The following is a 19,724-nucleotide window of genomic DNA, read 5'->3' as shown; positions in this document are numbered from 1 at the left end:
CTGAGCTGCTCACCCTAAAGAACAGGAACCCCACGGCTTGGGCGAGTGTGCCCATAGCAGTGACTGGCGTCGCTGGGCACTCAGCAGCCTTGGGAGCAGCAGCGGGCAGCCTCCCCTACCCCATCGCCCTCTTCCCGGCCACTTCGGGGAAGCCATGGCCAGCTGGGCCAATGCCTCATGGTGCAGCAACTGGAGAAGGCCCCATCTCCCCTGCCCACCTGCTCCCCACCCCCAGCGCCCGCCTGGCCTTCCCCTGCTGCCAGCAAAGCAGTCCAGCAGCCGTTTGGAAACGCCGTGGTGTTTACTCCCACACCTGGCTCACATGACACACACGCGGCCGCCTGAGATCTCCCGCCAAGCCCACGCACGCCTGCCCCGCTCCCCTCGCTGGGCCGTCGCCACGTAGCTACCCAGGGGACAGCCAGGCTCCTTGTCCCTTGGGGTGCCAGAGATGCCAGCTGCAGTGTTTGGGGGGGCCCAGATTCAGCCCTTCAGCTCACTTGCCCTTTACATGTAAAGGAGTGAAGCAAGAGGCGCAGTTCGGCTGCCATCTCTCCCCGCGGTCTGGGTCGTCTCCGTCTGCGGCTCCCATGAGCAGCCCTGGCTGAAGGGTCCAGCCGCAGGCCCTGCCCTGCAGCAGCGCGGTGAGCCCCGCCTGGGACACGGTGCCTTCGTGCATGGAGCCCAGGGGCCCCCCACCGCCATGCAGGGAGGGCTCAGCCTCCCACGGCAGAGCTGTGTGGGGAGGCTCTCGTGCAGACGTCCTGGGCTCGCCCACCCCAAGCAGGGCGCTACGGCAGGTAGCGCTTGGGGTCCCCGGGAAAGGGCGCTGCTGGCGCCTGGTTGAAATGGGCCATCAGGAAGATGCTGACCGTCCCCAGGACGAAGAGCGAGGCCATGACCAAGAAGCAGACGCGGTCGATGACTCTCCCCACCAGGATCCACTCCTCGTTCTCCTGCGGGGGAGAGAGACACATGCTCACGGCCAAACCTGCAGCGGGCTCCCGCTGTTGCTGGGCCCCGGGGCCTTTGGGCTTTGGACCACGGGCAGCCACCACTGAACTCAATCAAAACTGCACTCGCTTCCCCTGCGGCTAAACACGGCCCCTTCTCTCCTTCCTCCCCCCACCCCATTTCCCTTTCCAGCTTGGTCTCTGATCTGCTTCTCCATACGCGAGTCCCTGCAAATTGGGCCCCTCAGTCCCCACTGCCCTGGGTTCCCCTCTGACCTGAGCCCCCTGTGACGTTAACTGACACAAACTGGGACCGTATCGATCATTTTTGCAACCCAGGTCCTATAGTGGCACCAAATATTGTGCAAAGGTTGTCGTGTGAGGTGTCTAGGGAAAGATTCTGATTTGCTAACTATGATTACGTGATCTGTGTGTGTATCATTTTGGTAGCTGAAGTTATGAATATTGGCTGTGTGCTTGTATCTCAAGGTGTTTTGAGTCTAAGTACCCCTTGTGAAGCACTTGGTCAGCTTCTTGAGAAAGGAATTTGCAAGTTAAGTGCCCAGGCAAGAAACACTTAACTGACAATAGATCTCGGAAGACTTCAATCCACATAAGAAATCTTCCTGGGGACGTTCAAGGTAGCCTGTGAGCAATGGCTGCCACCTGTAAAGATCTGAGTCATTCATGGACATGTGGCTTGCCCGTGTGACTCCAGACTCCATCTTGCTGCTGTGATCTTCCACAGGGCAGAGGATATAAAAGGCCCTAGAAACTCCTCCATTTTGTCTTCAATCCTGCTTCTTACCTGTGGGGGAACTTTGCTACAAACTGAAGCTCTGAACAAAGGACTGAGTGACCCATCCCAGCTGGGGATGTTCCAGAGACTTGATTTGAACCTGCAGTTTATGCCATCACTGCTACAAGCCTGAACCAAGAACTTTGCCGTTACTGTATGTAATTGATTCCATTTAACCAATTCTAGCTCTCATCTCTATCTTTTTCCTTTTATGAATAAATCTTTAGATTTTAGATTCTAAAAGATTGGCAACAGCGTGATTTGTGGGTAAGATCTGACTTGTATATTGACCTGGGTCTGGGGCTTGGTCCTTTGGGATCGAGAGAACCTTTTTTCTTTTACTGGGGTTTTGGTTTTCATAAACATTTGTCCCAATAACGAGTGGGACTGGTGGTGATACTGGAGGGGCTGAGGGAATTGCTTGTGTGACTTGTGGTTAACCAGTGGGGTGAAACCAAAGTCCTCTCTGTCTGGCTGGTTTGGTTTGCCTTAGAGGTGGAAAAACCCCAACCTAGGGCTGTAACTGCCCTGCTCCAAGCAATTTGTCCTGAATTGACACTCTCAGTTGGGTCCCGCCAGAACCAGCCTCGTTACACCCCCGTCCCGGTTAACGCTCTGCAGCGGCAGCACTCACGTTGTCGAAGTCGTTCTGCTCCCGCAGCGTCTTGGCAATGTGGTTGCAGGCGTCCACGCAGGCCCGGATCTCGGGACCAGCCTGCACCAAGCTGTGACAGAGATCCTGGGTGCACCCGTTTTCCAGGCCTTTCCCTAGAGACGAGGAAGAGGAGGAGAGGGGATAGCACCAGGCAGCTGGCTGCTTGAAGGCCAGTGCGGCACTGGAAAGCCTCCGCCAGCCGTCTCTGTTATCCTCGGGCATCTCAAAGGCACCTGTCCCTTTGCAAAGCACCAGCCGGCCAGGCCCCAGCTCTGCGGAGCAGGTTGAACGGCGCACAGTGAATTCACGACTAGCTTTGTGCCCTGATACCATTCCCCCAGCAGCACTGCTCCCCACACCTCATTCCAGCCCTGCGGGGCTGCTCTTAGGGGGTGGATTTGCTGCCGGTGCAAGGCCCAGGGGGTCACGGTCTGTGGGGTGGGGGCCTCAGGCCGTCACTCACCGATCTTTTCCAGGACAGCCTTCATCAGCCCGGCCCTCTCCTTCTGCTTCTCAAAGATCAGCTCGGTCCGGGCCTTCCACAGCATGTACTCGTCAGCCTTCACCATCAGCCCCAGGGAGCTGCGGCGCCGCGCCAGCAGCGGGCAGGGGGCCATGTCACTGCGGCGCATGTGCATCCCCAGGAAGTTGGGCAGCCGCCGCAGGCAGATCTGGGGACGGAGCGAGGAGCTGGTAATGTCACGCTCGGGGCAGGCCTGGGGAGCCAGCGCTGTCACGCTTGGGGGGTGGATCTGGCACCATCATGCTTGGGAGGGGGCGGGGGAGGTCACACCCCCACGCTCGGGGAGAGAGGGCCACAGGGAGCCAGCGCCGTCACACTCGGCACAGGGGGGGCCCTGTCTGCTGGGGGGCTCATGGAGCCTGAGTTTGGTCCGGGGCCCATCTGGCACAGTGCAGTTTCCCCTGACTGACACCGGCGGGAGCGGAAGCAGCGTGGGCTCCATCTCCCCTACCTCTGCCGAGTGGGAGCTGCCAGAGGGGCGCTAATGCCCAGCGGTTCCTTGGCAGTTGGGGACCCGATTCCGGCCCTGCCCCCTGTGCCCTCCTTTGGGGCTGTGCAAAGCGGTGCGGAGATGGGGTCGGATCCGGGCGGTGAGCCCGCGGCCGTGGTGCTGCCAGGGTAACGAGACACCTGGGCCAGGCCTGCACCCCCGTGGAGGAGCGTGCCCCACGTGCCATGGGTCCGACCAGCTGGCCATTCTCTGGGGCTCTCGATCCCGGGAAATGACTCGATGGCTCAGTGCACTTGCCTTTGCTCTCTGACCTTCCCCCCACCCCCCAAAGTCAGCGGGAGCTGCGTTTTCCTGAGGCAGCGACCCCAGCCCCGCAGCACGGGCAGCGTCTGCTCCCCGGAGCTGGCGCAGGGGGAGTCGGCTCTGGGAGGAGCAGGAGGCCGATCACGCATGCGTTAGGCGGGGCTCCGCCCAGCTCAGGCGGGAGCGCGCGCCAGCCCTGCCCAACCTACCTGCCGCACTTTCTGCGACATGGTGTGCGTGTTGGGTGTCCTCAGTGAGACGTTCAGCACGATGACGGCGTTCGCCACGATCACCACCGTCACCACCAGGAGAAAGGTCAGGTACCTGGAGGAGAGACGGGGCCTCCGTCACTGGTCGCCAGGCCTGCTGTCCCCAGCCCCGCTTCACTAGCCACGTGGCCTGTGCCGGGGCATCTGCCGGCTCTTGGTGCGGTGCCCTAGCAGCAGGCATAGGGCAAAGCCGAGGGACGGTTGGGATCCGGGAATGGGAACCACCTGGATCTCTCGCTCCACAGCCGGTATGTACGTAGGAGACAAAGGGAGCCCAGACCAGAACTTCCCACTGGTCCATCTAATCCACCTAGCAGCAGACATCTCCTCCGATAATGCCCCTGGCTGTGCAGGACTGCTGCATGGGGGATCTCCCGCCGAACTCCCCACTGCCAGCTCACTTTCTGTTCAAACTGTGAAGGATGGTGCTTCTAGCTCCATCCTAGCCCCCAGAGCACCCTCGAGTCTGGCCATGCCGTTTGCCTCGGCACCCTCCTGCAGCGGCGAGTTCCGCAGATGAACCCCGGGCTGTGCAGCAGGGCATGTCCTGTGGGCCACTAGGAAGTTCTGTTAGTTCATGCCCTTGTTCTGGCATTGCAGGGCAGGGGAGCAATGAGCGGCCTGGCCACACATCCACGGTTTGAGTTCCCAGTCCCCCAACCCCACCTACGATGGCTCTCAGTCTGTGGCCCTGCCCATTCCCGCTGTGTCCCTTGGAGCAGGGACTCCTAGCCTCAGCTGGGATTGGGGGGTGAGGAGCCCAGCGGGTTTGGGAGCATCACTTACTTGCCAATGAGCGGCATGGCGTCGGAGGTCTCAGGCACCTTCTGTGCGATCAGGAAGAGGAAGACTGTCTGGGCCAGGAGGACATTTATGGAGACTGTGCACTTCTGGCCGCCCGCTGCCGGGATGCAGAAAGCAAGAGATTAGCCTGGGTCTGCACCGAGATCCCCGGTGCCCTCTCCCGCCCACCGGAGCCCGCAAGGAGCCTGCCTTCCTAGTGGTTAGAGCAGAGGGCTGGGAGCCAGGGGTAGGAAAGAATTCTCTGCCGTTCCAGCCCGATATGTGCGAGCGAGCCGTGCGCTCCCAGAGGCTCAGGGGGAGCCGGCCAACGCTCAGGAATAGGGGCTGGGGGGTGCCGAGGGGCCAGAAATGGGACATAACTGGGAGGAGGCGGGGGAGAGGAGCCCAGTTTCACATTTCAGCCTCGATTATCTTCACGTTTCAGCCCATTTCGGTTCAGATAAGCGAGGCGTGAGGGGGACCCCCCCCCCGGTGGCCTGTCACACCCGCGTGGGCATCGGACTGGGTCTGTCCCCTTCAGCTCTTGCTGCCCCCTTCCCACTCCGGGAGGTGTGGCTTGTCCTCGTGCCGATGCCAGAGGCTGGAGCCGTGGCGGTGGTGGGTGGCAGCGAACTCGGGCGGGCCCGGGCTGTACCTTTGGCAGGCAGGAAATACACCAGCACGGCCACGGAGGAGATGAGCACGCAGGGCACTATGATGTTGATGACGTAGAAGAGTGGTTTCCTCTGGATGATCAGGTAGAAGACGACCTGCTGGTAACCCAAGTCGTCCGGGGTGAAGCGCTCGGCGTTCACGATCTTCTTGGCTGGCCGGTGCTTGATGGCCCACTCCCCGTTCTCTGCGGGGAAGACGACGCGGCGTGGCTATGGAAACCACCCGGCGTGGCTATGGAAACCCCCCAGGCCCTGGCCCCCGAGTCCCCTTGGGAGCAGCATGAGCCACCCTTGGGGGAACAGGAGCTCGTCCAGCGACCCCTGCTGGCGGATGCCCAGAACTGCCTCTTGCCCACACTACAGCCGCGTGGGGGGGCGTTACTCTTATCTGGGGCCTTCAGGGGCAGGAGGATAGATCGGCAGGGGAATCCCGCTCGCTGGCGTGGGACCTGGGTGCGGGCGGAACATCACCCACCTGCCAGTTCTCCCCAGGCGGTTGCGGGCGTCTTTGGGAACAGCAGGGACGGGCGGGCTGAGGCCTGTGCTGCGAGTCCGTTCCTGTTTGCCGCCCAGGCCCGACGGCGTGAATGACAGGACAAGCTGAGCAACTATTGACATTGCCGTCTGTGCGCGAGGAGCCCATTCAGCCTGCCCCTGCTGCCGCCACGTCTCTAGGGGGACAGAGGGAGCCCGAGACAATGGCCCCTAGATACGGGGGGAGAGAAACCCTTTGCTGGGGGCTTCCCACGGGGGAACAGCTAAAGATCCAGGAAAGGGGCTGGGAGAAGATTTACTGCCGTGCCCGGGGGCCCTGCATTGTTCTCTGTCACGGCAGGACAAACGCAGCCACCAGCTTAATGCACCCCATTTTGCAGGGGCTGGCTCCCAGGGGCCCAATCCTGCTCGGGGGCAAAGCGCCACCAGCTCCCATGGAGCCTAGTCAGTGCAGGGGGTTTGGATGGAGGCTTGGTCGCGCTCCCCCTGACTCCCGGCCGCGGGGGGAAGCCGCGCGTGACGCCTCACTCAGGCTTGTTGTTTTCCCGCCGGCTGCAGGAGCGACAGATTTCATTTTTTTAACCAATCTAGATATCTGGCTCGGCCCGATGATGAAAGAATAAATCTCGCCGCTCAAAAAGCGTTTCGTTCCTCCAAGATGCAATTAAAAGGAGATGGAAAACATCCCTGTCTGCCCGTGACAGCTCCATTCCCCGCGTCAGTCCGCTCCCGGTACCGGTCTGTGATTTGCAGGGGTTAGAAAAACTCTCTCCGAGCGTGACCCATGTCATGGTGGCAGCTGCTAATAACCTGCTGTGCGGCGGATATCTGCTGGGCATGCACAGGACACCACCCCCTGTTCCGAATCCTGGCTACAAAACCTGAACGGGAAACCTGCTCCAGCCAATAGGGAAGGACCCAGGACAGTGCAACCAGCCCTGGGAATTCCCAGTGCGTCTCCGGTGGCTCTGCTCTCTGGGATTTGTGTGGTGGTGGTGCCCACACCCTGAGCAACTGTCCTGAGTGCGTCCTTCCCCCCCGCCAGAGGACGGGCCTTTATCCCGATTGCACACACGCTGCGTTACCCAGACAGGATTCCAGTGGCAACGTCCCGCGCTCAGAAGTGACAGCATGAGAGCCGCCTGTGTGCCCTCCCTGCCTCCTTCATGGCACACCTGCCAACGTCTGTACCAAGGGGGCCGGCAGACAACAGCCTCCATCAGCCCCCACCCCGGGGTCAGCCCCAGGGCAGGTCCATCCCGGGCACGGAACGAGGCCCTGTGGAAAACAGGACGTGCCCATGGAATTAACGGCCATCGCCAGGCAGACCCGCCAGAAGGCTGAATTCAGCTTGGCCGGGAGACCTTCGGTCTGGCCTTTCGCTTAGGAACTTGGGCAGTTGCCGGCGTAACCTCGGCCGTGTTCTTTTAATGGAGGGTTTGGGGGGGGGGGCGTTTCCTAGGGCCTTGAAAAAGCAAACAGGAAATCCACAGGGTCGGGGAATGTCCCCAGCCGCCACCACTGGCCCTGGAGCTACGAGAATCACGGCGAGCGTCTTCCAGGTGGACCAGCCTCTGCCAGGCAGTAGAGGAGTGAGGAACGGGGGCTTCGGTCTAGGCTCTGGAGGGCAGTGTGCTCCAGTGGACTCCTCTGGCTGGTCCCCCCCACAGATTTCAGCCCTTCCCCGTCCTTGGCCCAGTCCTGACTCCTCCCCATCCCTCAGCCCAGCCTCCTTGCTCCTCCCCCTTCCAAGCTCATCAGCTGAGTCCCACTCTCCCCCACCGCACCCTCGTCTCCTTGCCCGACCAGTCCCAGCCTCCCCCCTGCCTCCAGCCCCAGTCTCCTTGCCCAGCCAGGCACAATTTCTCCCCACTAGCCTGTTTCCCCCAGGTTGCTCCTTCCCCTGCCCCCACCTCCCCCCATCTGGCTTTTGCCCCCTCGGCATTTGAATCAGATGGTTTCCTCCCCCACGCTGCTGGGGCGTTGGCAGCGGGATGGGCTCCCTGCTCTAAGCGCCCGTGCCCAGCCGGCAGCAGCCATTGCAGGCAAAGTCCAGTGTCACCCCCCGGTGCAGCACGCTCGGTGGGGATGGCGCAGGCACTGGGAGGGGACAGAGCATGCTCAGTGAGGACAGACTCTTTGGAGATTTTAGCTGCTAGGCTCTACTGAGCAGGTGCCATGTGCGATTTTTCAGAGGGATTCGGAACATGGCACGGGGGGGTGGGGGGAGGAGGAGGTGTCTGTGGCGGGGATGTAACCGTAGCCAGGTTTGGGTGCATTTCCCCCAGGATGGCAAAAGGTACATCCCCACCACAAACACCTCCCCCCGCCCCCGCCCCGTGCCATGCTCCAAAGCGTGGGGGCACTACATATGTTCAAGGGAAAAGTCCCCAGAATTTTTTAATACGGGCAAAACAAGATATTTGTCCCCGGCCTCGGTCTTGGACCCGGCTGAACTGCTTCAGCTGCTATTTTCCCAAACAATTCAGCCCGAGGCAGACGCCCGGCGTGGAGAATTTCAGCCGAACGGTTAAAGGTTGGCAAAGATTTTAAGCAACTGAAAACGAGATCTCATAACCTGAATCCCAGGCCATGCTACCAGTCCCGCCTATCAGTCAGTTAAACGTCAGTTTCTTTACAAATGCCTCCATCCCACACTGGACGGGCTGGAGGGACCGGTTGGGTGGCTGGGATCCAGCTGCGCTTTGCTACATGTCTGGGCCATGCTGAGCCACCCTGCCAGCCACTGGGCTCCTCCGGACTAGTGATGGCACCACCCTTTCTGGCACTGGCATTTCCTCCAGTTGCCAACAGCTGGAAGATTTCCAGAGCCACAACTTGTAGGCTTGCTCCACTGGGCCAGGGAAGACCCCTGGGGGAGAGATGGGGGCAGCAGGTCGTTACCTGTGAAAGCTTCGGGGTCGATGACGATCCACTCGATGGTCTGCCCATCTTCCTCCGTCAGCAGTAGGTTAATTTCATTGGCGCTGTAGGTCTGGGACCTGTGTGGCAGGGGTAGGGGAGGCCGTGGCTGAGACTGGCTGGCTAGAGGACACGCTCAGACAAACAGAAATGCTGAGATCCAACCAGCCAGCGGCTGCTTCAGCCGCTCCTGGGGTCGGCGCCACAGCCAGACGTACGCAGGGCCGTGGAATTGGCTTTCCCTTCCTTTGAAATGAGGCAGCCACCAGCCTTGCCTGGATCCAGCCAGCCGACAGGCGGGGTGGGGGCACGCACGGGGGAGGCGTTTTCATGTAGGCCCCAATCCTGCAATCCAACCCACCCGGCTGGTCGCTCGCCTGGGGCGAGGCCCTTCCCGAGTCTGACTTCAGGGGCGGGACGCGGGGGTTAGCTTTCCAGGCCGGGGACTCCGTCTGTCTTTGCAGTATGGGGCGTCAGGCACATCACTGGGGCCAGGTCCCACCTTGATAACCGGGAGCCGGCTTTTATTGTCCACGGCCTTTCAGCGACGTGCGGGGTGAGCTCCCGTCCTGCTGTCCATCGGCACTGGCCGACGCTGGGGGAGGGGACCCTGCGTCACTAACTTGGACGCACTCAGAATTTAGTAACTGCCACAGAAATCAGATCCGGTCACATGTGGTAGCCATGGACTGATCGGAGAGGAACAACAGTCGGACGAGCCGCCAGGGGCCTGATCCTGCACCCCCACCACCTCCCACCTGGATCCATCGCATCCGAGCCCATACGATGGGAGAATTTGGGGGGAGCGGGAGGAAGAGTTGATCGCAGACATTTCACTCTCCCTGGGCTAGCTCGGCCTGTCGTGGGAGGGGATAAAGCACACACCGGGCCCTCCTGGACTCAGGGCAAGGGGCTGGAACGGGGCCCTGGGTTTCTTTGGCTTGCATGCCTTCGTCGCTAGCTCGGCGACCGACGGGGCTCGTGCCATGGTAACCGGCCCGGCGGCTGCCAGGAGCTGAGTGCGACCAGCCTCCGGCTAAGGCGGAGGGAGGCGCAGAGGGTCACAGCTGTGCGTGATATCATGGGCCCTTCGCTGGCGATCTGGGCAAGCTGCCGCCTGAGAGGGGGCGGGAGAGCCGCTTGCCTGGCAGGAGAGCGGCGTGCGCGCCCCGGGCTCTGCCCCCTGCCCTCCCATCTGGGGGGCAGCCCCGCCCCTTCCCGAGCAGCCGCACTCACTGGAACACCATGGAGCAGTTCTGCCAGTCGAAGGGGAAGTAGGTGACGAAGATGGCGCAGGAGGTGCGGTAGATGGCGGGCGGCATCCACAGGAGGCAGCCGTTGGACTCCACCAGCGTGTTGCAGTACAGGGTGATCTCAAACACCCCGTCGATGCTGTGGGCAGGAGAGGGGCAGGTCAGGCCAGCCGGGCGCTCCCTCCCGCCCTGCCCAGAGCTCATGCTGTGGGCTGGCCACTGCCCACGAGCTGGACCTGTCCCAGGGCCACAGAGAAATCCCCAGCAAGGCAGAGGCGACCCTAAAATGCCCCCGGACATGGGCTCCAAACCCCCACAAGCACCCTACCAGCTGCAGGACAGTACGTGATTGGGGGGGAAGGGTGCATCACCACTGCCCTCTGCTGGATGGAATTGGAACTGCCTATTGGCTGCAACTCACAGGAGATAAAAGCCTACTACTGCTGCCTCTAAGAGAGAGTTTCCCTTTAGCCCACCTGGTAGGGCCCTGTGCTGGTGGAGCAGAACATGTGAGGTTCTGTGATGAAGTGGGAATATTCTTGCTGTGTTATGTGACTGCTGAGTGGGGAGTATTGACCTGGGAAGATTGCAGGGGAGTCTTGCTGGGCCGGCCTGCCCTGGGGAAGGGAGGACACCTGAGCATGAAACCTGAGAACCCAGGAGCGGGGTTGATGTCCAGGTGACACCACTGCCCGGGACACTGAACAAAGGACACAAAGGCTGGGGGAGGCAGAGTGAGAGGCTGGGGGGAGTTTTCAGTTTTGGAACTGGCTGGGAAATGGAGAGGGGGCTGTGATGAAGTGGGGCTGTTCTTAATGTTCCTTCTGAATACTGTGGGGGGGGCCTCAGTTCCTGGCCGACCCTCTGTCTCCTGTCAACTAATGACCAAGCGCCTCCCCTCCCCCGCAAGGGGATGCTAAAGGTGTTGGAGACAAAGATCAGGTGACCTCCTGGCCTGGGAAAGGAGCTGAGCAGAGGAGCGGGGGCTGGAGGGGGTTTCAGTCTGGAGCTGGCTGGGGATGAGGAGTGAAGTGCAGACGTGGGGGTCTGGCTCACTGCCCCCCAGAATGGACCTGACCGAGGGGTCCCGTTCTCTGTACCTACAAGCTCTGTTTTAGACTTTTCCTGTCATCGAATAAACCTCTGTGTTACTGGCTGGCTGAGAGTCACGTCTGACTGCAAAGTGGGGGTGCAGGACCCTCTGGCTTCCCCAGGACCCCGCTGGGGCGGACTCGCTGTGGGAAGCGCACGGAGGGGCAGAGGATGCTGAATGCTCCAAGGTCAGAACCAGGAGGTGAAGCCGTGTGAGCGTCTTGCCCTGCAGACAGTCTGCTCCGAGGGAGAGGAGGCTCCCCAAAGTCCTGCCTGGCTTTGTGGGGAGCAGTTCCAGAGCATCGCCCGGGGGCTCTGTGACAGGTTCTGCCTGCAGTCCTGGCTGTGTGAGACTTAGCTGCTGACTGTGACGTCTCTGGCTGGGTAGCCGCAGACCCGGCCCCTGCAGGGGATGGAGCCTCACAAGGAGTGCCCTGGCGGAGGGAGGGCTGGACAAGGTCAGTTTCTACTGCTGGGGTCCTCACCAGCTTCCCGCTGCCCCCCTGCCCCGGGCCCGGCAGCTGCTCACTTGTTCTCCAGGACGATCTCCGGCAGCCACACCTCGGTGGAGGGCACCCTCAGTATCTGGATGTTGTCGTATTTGTCAGGATCCCACTGCAGCCGATAATCGCACCATTTCTGGAACGGAGGGGAAGGGGCCCAGCAAAGCAGGGTCTGTCACTTGTCATCGAATGAGCATCTCTGGCCACCCCGTGACCCCCCAGTACCACACCGCCCTGGGGCGTGGTCTGCAGGAACCCGGCATGCTCTGGCCATGGGCTGGGACCTGCTAGGGTTTCTCTGTGACCTGTTCTGGGAGCCGTGGCGGGGAGTGAACCCTCTGGCCTGTGCTCTCAGGGGATCTCAGTGCCAAAGTGGGGTCTGGCTATGGAACGATCCCCGAACGATCCCCTCTCTCCCGGCTCCAGATTGTGAGATTTGGCCCCAACCACATCTGCCTTCAGGCCAGGAGGGGGCTGCGACCTGCCCTAGCCCTTGGGCTGCAGGTGCATCGGTGTGCTGGGCGTTGGAGGGCTGCTGGAGCTTATCGGGAGGTGGGGGGGCATTAGCTGATCTCTGCCTGCTGCATGCTGGCCAGCCCGTGGCTGGTGGGCACCCCTGGGCACCTTACCATCTCAATCCAGATGTTGGTGGTGAGGGTCTCTTCCCGCGCGTTCTGAAACCCAGAAAGGAGAGAGGGATTGTGGGATTGCTGCCATGCCGCCCTGCCCTCTCCCGCCACGGCTGGGCGGCCCTGCTGCAGCTCCAGTGGTGCATGCCAGCTACTGGGCGCTCAGGCAACGCCCTTCTCATGGGGCTCCGGTGCATGGAGCCCTGAGGAATTACCTCCCAGGGTGCAGCAGGGTGTGGGCGTCCCAGGGGCGCCCTGAGCAGGGCAGCGTCCCAAGATCCCAGTCCCCCCCCGCCCCTCCCCGGGGAAACTAGCAGCAGCCACAGAGCCACTGAGGCAGGGCCAGGCCACGCCCTCACTGCAACTCTGTTGCTACCAGGAACCCTGTCTCCAATGCATTCACTGCCCCGTGCCCTCCTCCGCAGCCCCCCAGCCCCATCACTGCCCAGTGCCCCTATCCGGCACCCCCCAGCTCAACCACCACCCCATGCCCACCTCCCCAATCGCCCTCTTCCTTCTCCCCCTCCCCCCAGCACAGTGATTCTCCTCAGGGACCGTTACCAAGGGCGGCTCGGACAGAGTGTCCTGCAGCCAGTCCCATGGGCATCTGCCCTGGCACGGACTCCCCCTTCTGATGGCAGGGGTAGTGTGAGGGATGCTGGGGGCTGGGTGCCTCTGGGAGGAGACGGGGCAGGGATCTTCCTGGCATCAGTGCCTCTCCTGCCTCTGTCATTCCCTGTCCTGGGCACTGCACGCAGGTCTCTGTCCCCCATGCCAGGCCTACCAGGGGGAGCAGCCATCCCTGCCCCCCCACCCCTGGGAGAAGCAGCCCCCTCCCAGTTTGGGGGCAGGGGCTGGGAGCAATCTGAGCTGCTCAAGGAGAAAGGGCCCAGCTCAGCAGCATGGGTGAAGCCATCTGCCTTTTAACCCTCTCCTGCCTGGCGATGGGCCGTGTCCCTCCAGTGTCGCTTGGCAGCCGGCTGGTGGGGACTGGCAAGGAACTGAGGGGGGGGGGCTCTGCTTACCAGGGAGATGAGGTTGGTGAGGGTCAGCTTCAGCGTGACGTTAATGATGTCGCCCTCCCCCTGGGCCGGGCGCAGGTTGCGGTTGTAGTTGGTCATCAGGTCCTTGAGCAGTTTCTCCTCCTGGTTCCGGCACAGCACGGCTGAAAGCAGGGCACAGCCAGGCCCTGAGGGAAGCCGGCACCACCCCACCCCCAGCCAGCGGCCGTGCCAAGGCCGAGCGGTTCCCTCGAGAACTGGTCACGAGCGGCCCCTCCGGATGGTGCCAGGTGCCTGCCCTGGCGACCTGAGGGCACAGGGCGGGTCCAGCATGGGCAGCAGCAAGGCAAGCTCCCCCTCGACCCCTCCACCCGTCTACCCCAGCCTCGCCCCTTTGAGAGGGCGCTCGGCGTCTGTGGCCTCTCCAGTGAGCCCCGAAGCGGGCAGCTGTATTGTCAGTGCCCACGGAGCGCACGGGGCTGCCCGGCTTTGTGCTGGGCGCCAGGACCCGTCAAACGGGAGTCACACGGGACGGGGGCACCACACCGCCGCTAAATGGGAGCCTCTTTCAACCTCCGCTCACCTGCGCGGGCTTTGAACTGACCACAGGCAAAAGTGTAACAAGCGTCTGGAGCGGGCGATGGGCCCGCTGGAGGGTTGGCCACGCAGAGGATAAAAGCCTACTCTTGCTGCGCAGTAATGGAGTGACTTCTTGAACACGAGAGGCAGAGCTCTATGCTTCAGAGCCAATGGGCCTGGGATCAGACCCTGCCAATGCCCTGCAGGGGGCTGCCCAGGGCTCGGGGGCTGGCAGCCTGAGGATGTCGTGAGTAATAGCAGTATCCCATTTCTCTCTGGGGTGAGGGCCGCAGGCGTCCCTCTCGCCAAGCTTTCTGAGCCGGCCCTGACTCTGGGCCCCCAGAAGGCGTAAACGTGGCTTGAACTCAACAGGCAACGTGTGTTGAACCCAGCTTAACCGTGGTCTAACAATGGGGTCCTGCAGCCTGTCAGCTCTGGCCCGGGATCAATCCCCCTCGGCTGCCCGGATCCTTAGCTCATTAGCTGGGGCTTTCCAAATCCCCTGCATTATTAAATTATTAATGGCCAGACCCGCCAAGCGCATCTGAATGAAATGCCTCTGGGGAGAAACGTAACGTGCTAACGAATTACCTTCATTAGCAAAACTGCTGCTGCTGCTTCCTGGCAAGCCTGGGGGCCAGAGGACAGAGGGTGACTTGGAGAGCGTGTTGGGGGTTAGTGCTGGCACCTGGCCAGCATCACTGTATGTGGCTGTGTGTGTCCCACACGCGTGGGTGGGGGTCTGCGTGTGCCCCTGCGTGTGCCACGCGTGTGCACGTGTCTCTGGCTTCCCTGGGCTCGAAGCCCCTGCTAACAGGCATAAGCTGCAGCTGGCCCCCCCTGTAGCAATAGCACCTGCCAAGAATTGTTTTGTGGCCTCCGTCGTTCACGTTCTCAAAGCAGAAGGAGCCCAGTTCAGGCCCCTCTTCGTCCCAGGTGTGAAATGGACGCGGGTGGGTGCAGGGCCGCCCAGAGAGGGGGGCAAGTGGGGCAATTTGCCCCAGGCCCCGGGCTCCACAGGGGCCCCGCAAGCCCTGGCCCGGCAGTGGTCCGGGTCTTTGGTGGCATTTCGGCGGCGGGGGCCCTTCAGTGCTGCCAAAGACATGGAGCGACTGAAGGGACCCCGCTGACAAAATGCCGCTGAAGACCCGGACCGCCGCCGGGTGAGTACAAGCGCCACAGCTCCCCCGCTTTGCCCCAGGCCCCCTGAATCCTCTGGGCGGCCCTGGGTGGGTGGCCACGACCGACAGGCATGTGAAATGGACACGGGTGGGTGCCCCACGACCGGCAGCGTGAAGCGGACGAGGGTGGGTGCCCCGTGCAGGTGGAGCGGTGGGAGACGGTAGCAGTGTAACATCCCAGCACAGCGAGCAGGGTTCTGGCGGGCGTGTTACGGCGCAGGACCCCCCCCCACAGCCGTTCAGGGCTGGGAGTGGGTACAGGGAGCTGGCGCTGCAGGGGCTGGAGTGAGGGCGGCTGATGCTCACAGCAGAGCCCCTGGCAGGAAGAGATGGAGAGTGAACACAGCAAGAGGGGAGGCTGCGCCCTGCTCCCCGCCCCAGCCCTGGGATGGAGAGGGGTGGGGGTGGTCTCCTGAGCTGCCCTGATTCCCTGCTGCTGAGCCCAGAACAGAGCCTAGGTTTAGCTGCCAGCGCCCCAGCACCATACCCGGCTGCCCCTTGCCCCGTCCGCAGGCCGGGCACGGCTTACCTGTGAGGGAGCCGAGGGTCGCGAGCAGAGCCAGGCAGTGCATGGTGGTGGCAGCCTCCCTCCCGGCACGGTGGCGGCTGTGTGCTCAGCAAGCTCTGGAGGTTTATTTTGGGCCGTGGTCGGCCCCCCTGCACCCCTCCTTTCCCCGCGCCGTGCCTGCAGTCCAGCTGTCCGGCCAGCATTGTCAGCTGTTCCCCAGCGGATGGCCAAGTGCCTCTGAAACAACAATGGGGGAGGGAGCTACTCACCCTGGCAGCCACCTCCTGGGGGACACACGGACCACCCCCCTCCCCGCCCCATGCTGAGTTGGCAATATTTGTATGAGCCATGTGTGTGCCTCAGTTTCCCTATGTGCTCTGTACTGCTGTGCCCTGATGCGGCGTTTGACTCCTGCGGCTGCGTGGTTGGAGGCCGGACTCCTTAGCCCAGGCTGAACACACCGGAGGAGGCAGAAGAGACAAAGGGAGCCAGGACACTAAGGCCAGCGTCGCCTGGGCACGTGAACATCACATGGCTGGAGCCGGAGCCAGAGCCAGAGCGGCCCGGTGCGAACAGGCTGTTCTCAATGTCTGAGCTGGGAAGAGAGGGGCCCCCACAGCGGGGAACAAACGCTCTAGAGCCTGAAGGCCCCAGTCCAGAGGCCTGGAGGCCATGGGTGCTGAAGGGGATCTCCCAGGAGCCTGGATGTGCCTGGGGCATAGCACAGACCCTGGGAATCCATGACACTCCCCTAGCCTGGAGCTGGGCCCCACACAAGCTCAGGACCCAGGCCAGGCCACGGTTCCACAGGGCCGGGTTATGGCTGAGGTGGGAAAGGCGACGTGGGAGGCTGATGCTGCCCCATCAGGACCAGAGAGTCCAGGCAGGCCCCAGGGAACCTGCCAGCCCAGAGCTTCTGCTTTGGTGGTTAGAGCTGGGGCCCGGGACGCCGGAGACCTGGGTTTTCTTCCCAGCTCTGCCAGGGAGCTGTTGCGGGAGCTTGGGCGAATCGCTACCCATCATGCGCCTGCGTTTCTCCAGCTCCGAACTGAGGATGATCTTTCCCTCCACACCTTTCGTGCCTGTTAAGTGCTTTGAGATCCCCCAAGTGAGGGCGCCAGAGGAAGGCAGGGTTGTCCCAGTGGGGTACATGACCCCTTAGCCCACAGCTCGGGTGCTACTGACCTTACCCCAGTCTTGCATGGCTCTGTCCCCGACCGGTGTCCCCTCCCTGGCCGGGTGTGACACACGGACACCTCCCCCCCCTCACTGGGGTGGGGGTCTCACACACCCATGGTGCCACAGATTGATAGGGACTCAGCTATGCCCTGGCCTCCGCGTGCCAGCTCCCCCCCGATCTGCGGGACACACGGCTCCCCAAGGCCTCAATGACTCCAAATGCTGCCCCTCTGGGCTCCAGCGATCCCTGCTCCTCACCGAGATCAGACTCCCGAGAGAGGAGCCATGCAGGGACACCGGGCAGCCCTTCCAACACGAGGGAGCCGAGAGAAAGTCCTTCGGTTAGCAAGGGAAAGTCCAGAGCGGTACGAGCGATGGCTTCCCCAGGCCCTGATCCTCGAGGGGCCATCTTCACTCTCGCTGCCCCTGTCTGTGCGTGGTCCCAGCAGCAACCTTCCTCGCTCCTCGCTTGGCCTTCCCGCGGTGCTGGAGGAAGCCGCCTGCTCTCGACTGCCCCGGTCGTTAATGTTCAGTCGCTGGGGCTCTGGAGCCGCCACTCGCACATGCTGGCTCTGTTCAGACAGCGCCGCCGAGGGGCCCCGTGACGTTCTGCCAGCCCTCGTTCCCATTCCAGGTGTGACGGTACCAAGTGCATAGGGAAACTGAGGCACACAGCTGGCTCATAAAGATATTACCGGAATGCCCACCTTCCTCACACCCGGCATCTGGGGCATGGAACCAGCTGCCATGGGGAAATCACGCCAGGGTTTCACTCCCCCACTCCACCCCGCTGGGGCATGCTAACCACACAAAAGTTTCTGACGCCGATGCCCAGGACCTGAGGCAGAATGCCGAGGCCCCATGGCCAGCATGCTGGAGTCACGCTGGCCGTGTGTCGTCCTGGGTAATGCCCATGGTGCTCCCGCTGCCTGGGCAGAGTGCAGCAGGGGGACGCTGGTTTCATGAGTGTCTTTAAGGGCCGCTGACTCTGCTGAGTGGCCCCCAGGGTGGGTCCGCTCAGCTTCCAAGCTGCTCGTGTCACGGTGCCCTCCCCATCCCCCACGGGCCAAACGCTGCCCTTGCCCTCCCGCCGCCCACGGAGAAGGTTGGCATAGCCTCTGCCCTGCAGCCGGCTCTGCATTGGCAGCTCAGTCGCTGCAGCGCCGGCCGGGGAAATGGATCGGGCCTGCAGGTGACGTGGGGTCCGATCCCGGTTTCCCACCGCTCAGGGCACTCAACACAGCCTGGAGCTTTTGCCGAGTGTTTGATCCAGCAGCTGCGGGGTGCACTAGCTCTGGTCTGCACAGAGGCTGAGATGCAGCCCAGCCCGGCTGCCTGCACCAGGTGAGAGGTTGCAACTGATGTTCTCGCCGGCACCTGTGTATCGGGCTGGGGAGAGGCCTCCTCCCGCCCCCAGCAGTACGGGCCCATGTCTCCTGGACCAGGCCTAGGGGGAGACTCCTCTTCAGGGCCGGGGGCGCCGGGGGCTGGGCTGGCGTCTGAGGGATGAGCCCCAGCCCCAGCTGTCCTGTGACCAGCCTGTCTGGGGGTCACATACCAGGCTTGCCTGAGCCCTCCGTGTGGGTGACGCGAGCAGCAGCAGCTGTCCTGAGACGCGGGCTTCCCGGCATTTCCTGTCTGCCTCTTCCCCACCCCCGGCCAGCCTGCTTCCCTGGCCTGCCCCCTTCACCTGCTGCTGCCTCACCCCCAGCCTCCCTCCCCCACAATGTCCCCCCATTCACATAGGGCCTGGCTCCCTCCCCCTGCACTGGTCCCCCTTCCCCAGCAGCTGCCTGACCCTTGCCAGCCTTGCTCCTGCTGCGGACTGGCCCCCCCTTGACCTAGGGCCTGCCCCCTCCCAGCCTCCCTGCCACACGCTGCCCCCCACCCCACTTCCACCTGACCCACTGGCCTCGCTCCCCTGCTCGCCGTGGAGCCTGAGTTAACAAGACCCATAGGCAGGCCCCAGCCTGGCTCAGCAGGCTCCCTGGCACTCCCCAGTGCCCCGTGTCTGCCCCACGCCAGTGGGCAAGTGAGGTCAGGACTGGGCCTGAGGCCGGGCTCTAGGGGGCCAAGGGGCTTCAGCAGCCAGGCCCAGGCTTGGTGCGCAGGGCCCTGGGGGAGGGCACCGACCCCGCTGGCTTAGTGCTCAGGGCCCCGGGAGGGGCTCTGCTCGGGGGCCTTGGGAGGACGGTGCAGGGGCTGTGGGAGGCTGGGCGCTGCTCGGGGAGGGGGGCTGTGACGTTATTGATATAATCTGGGACCACATAGAACATGGTTGCAACCAAGGTCCTTTAGTGGCACCAAATCTTATGTAAAAGGGGGTCATATAAGGTGTCTTAGACCAGGTTATGGGTTGCTGGTTAGGATTCTGCTGTCTGTGTGTGTATCATCTTGTAGTTGAAGTTATGAGTATTGGCTCTGTACTGTCTGTATTTTAAACTTATGCTGAAACATCCTAGACAAGTTGGTGTTAGCTCTGCATAGCCTGCTTGATGGCCCATTAAGGACCATCAGCTATTCAACTGACCCATTGAGAGAAGGCAGACACGCCTTGTAACTCAGCAGAGTATGCAGGGACTTGCCCATGTGACTCCAAACTCCATTTTGCTGTAATTTTCCACAGTAAGGACAAAGAGGTTCTTACATCTGGAAAAGCCTATATAAGGCTGATGCCTCATCTCCATCTTGTCTTCAGTCCTGCTTCTTACCTCTGGAGGGACTTTGCTACAAACTGAAGCTCTGAACAAAGGACTGAATGACCCATCCCGGATGTTCCAGAGACTTGATTTGAACCTGCAGTTTATTCTATCACTGCTACAAGCCTGAACCAAGAACTTTGCCATCACTGTATGTAATTGATTCCATTTAACCAATTCTAGCTCTCATCTCTACCTTTTTCCCTTTATGAATAAACCTTTAGATTCTAAAGGATTGGCAACAGCGTGATTTGTGGGTAAGATCGGATGTGT

The 19,724-nt window shown here is 61.9% G+C and overlaps 1 protein-coding gene across 1 annotated transcript; it reads right to left on the bottom strand.

The window, feature by feature from the left end:
• Positions 1-303: 303 nt before the first annotated feature.
• CHRNG (cholinergic receptor nicotinic gamma subunit) lies at positions 304-15,658 on the bottom strand. Its single transcript, XM_039489097.1, has 12 exons — positions 15,595-15,658; positions 13,330-13,469; positions 12,305-12,349; positions 11,702-11,811; positions 10,064-10,219; positions 8,810-8,907; positions 5,392-5,595; positions 4,740-4,854; positions 3,894-4,008; positions 2,871-3,078; positions 2,387-2,520; positions 304-956 (listed from the first exon to the last, which is right to left on the bottom strand). The coding sequence occupies exons 1-12, from the start codon at positions 15,635-15,637 to the stop codon at positions 792-794; spliced, it is 1,533 nt and encodes a 510-aa protein (XP_039345031.1). The 5' UTR covers positions 15,638-15,658; the 3' UTR covers positions 304-791.
• Between the last annotated feature and the right edge of the window lie 4,066 nt (positions 15,659-19,724).

This window comes from Mauremys reevesii, linkage group 9 (assembly GCF_016161935.1).
Source record: "Mauremys reevesii isolate NIE-2019 linkage group 9, ASM1616193v1, whole genome shotgun sequence".
NCBI lineage: Eukaryota > Metazoa > Chordata > Testudines > Geoemydidae > Mauremys > Mauremys reevesii.
This window is presented reverse-complemented; position numbering and strand designations above follow the sequence as displayed.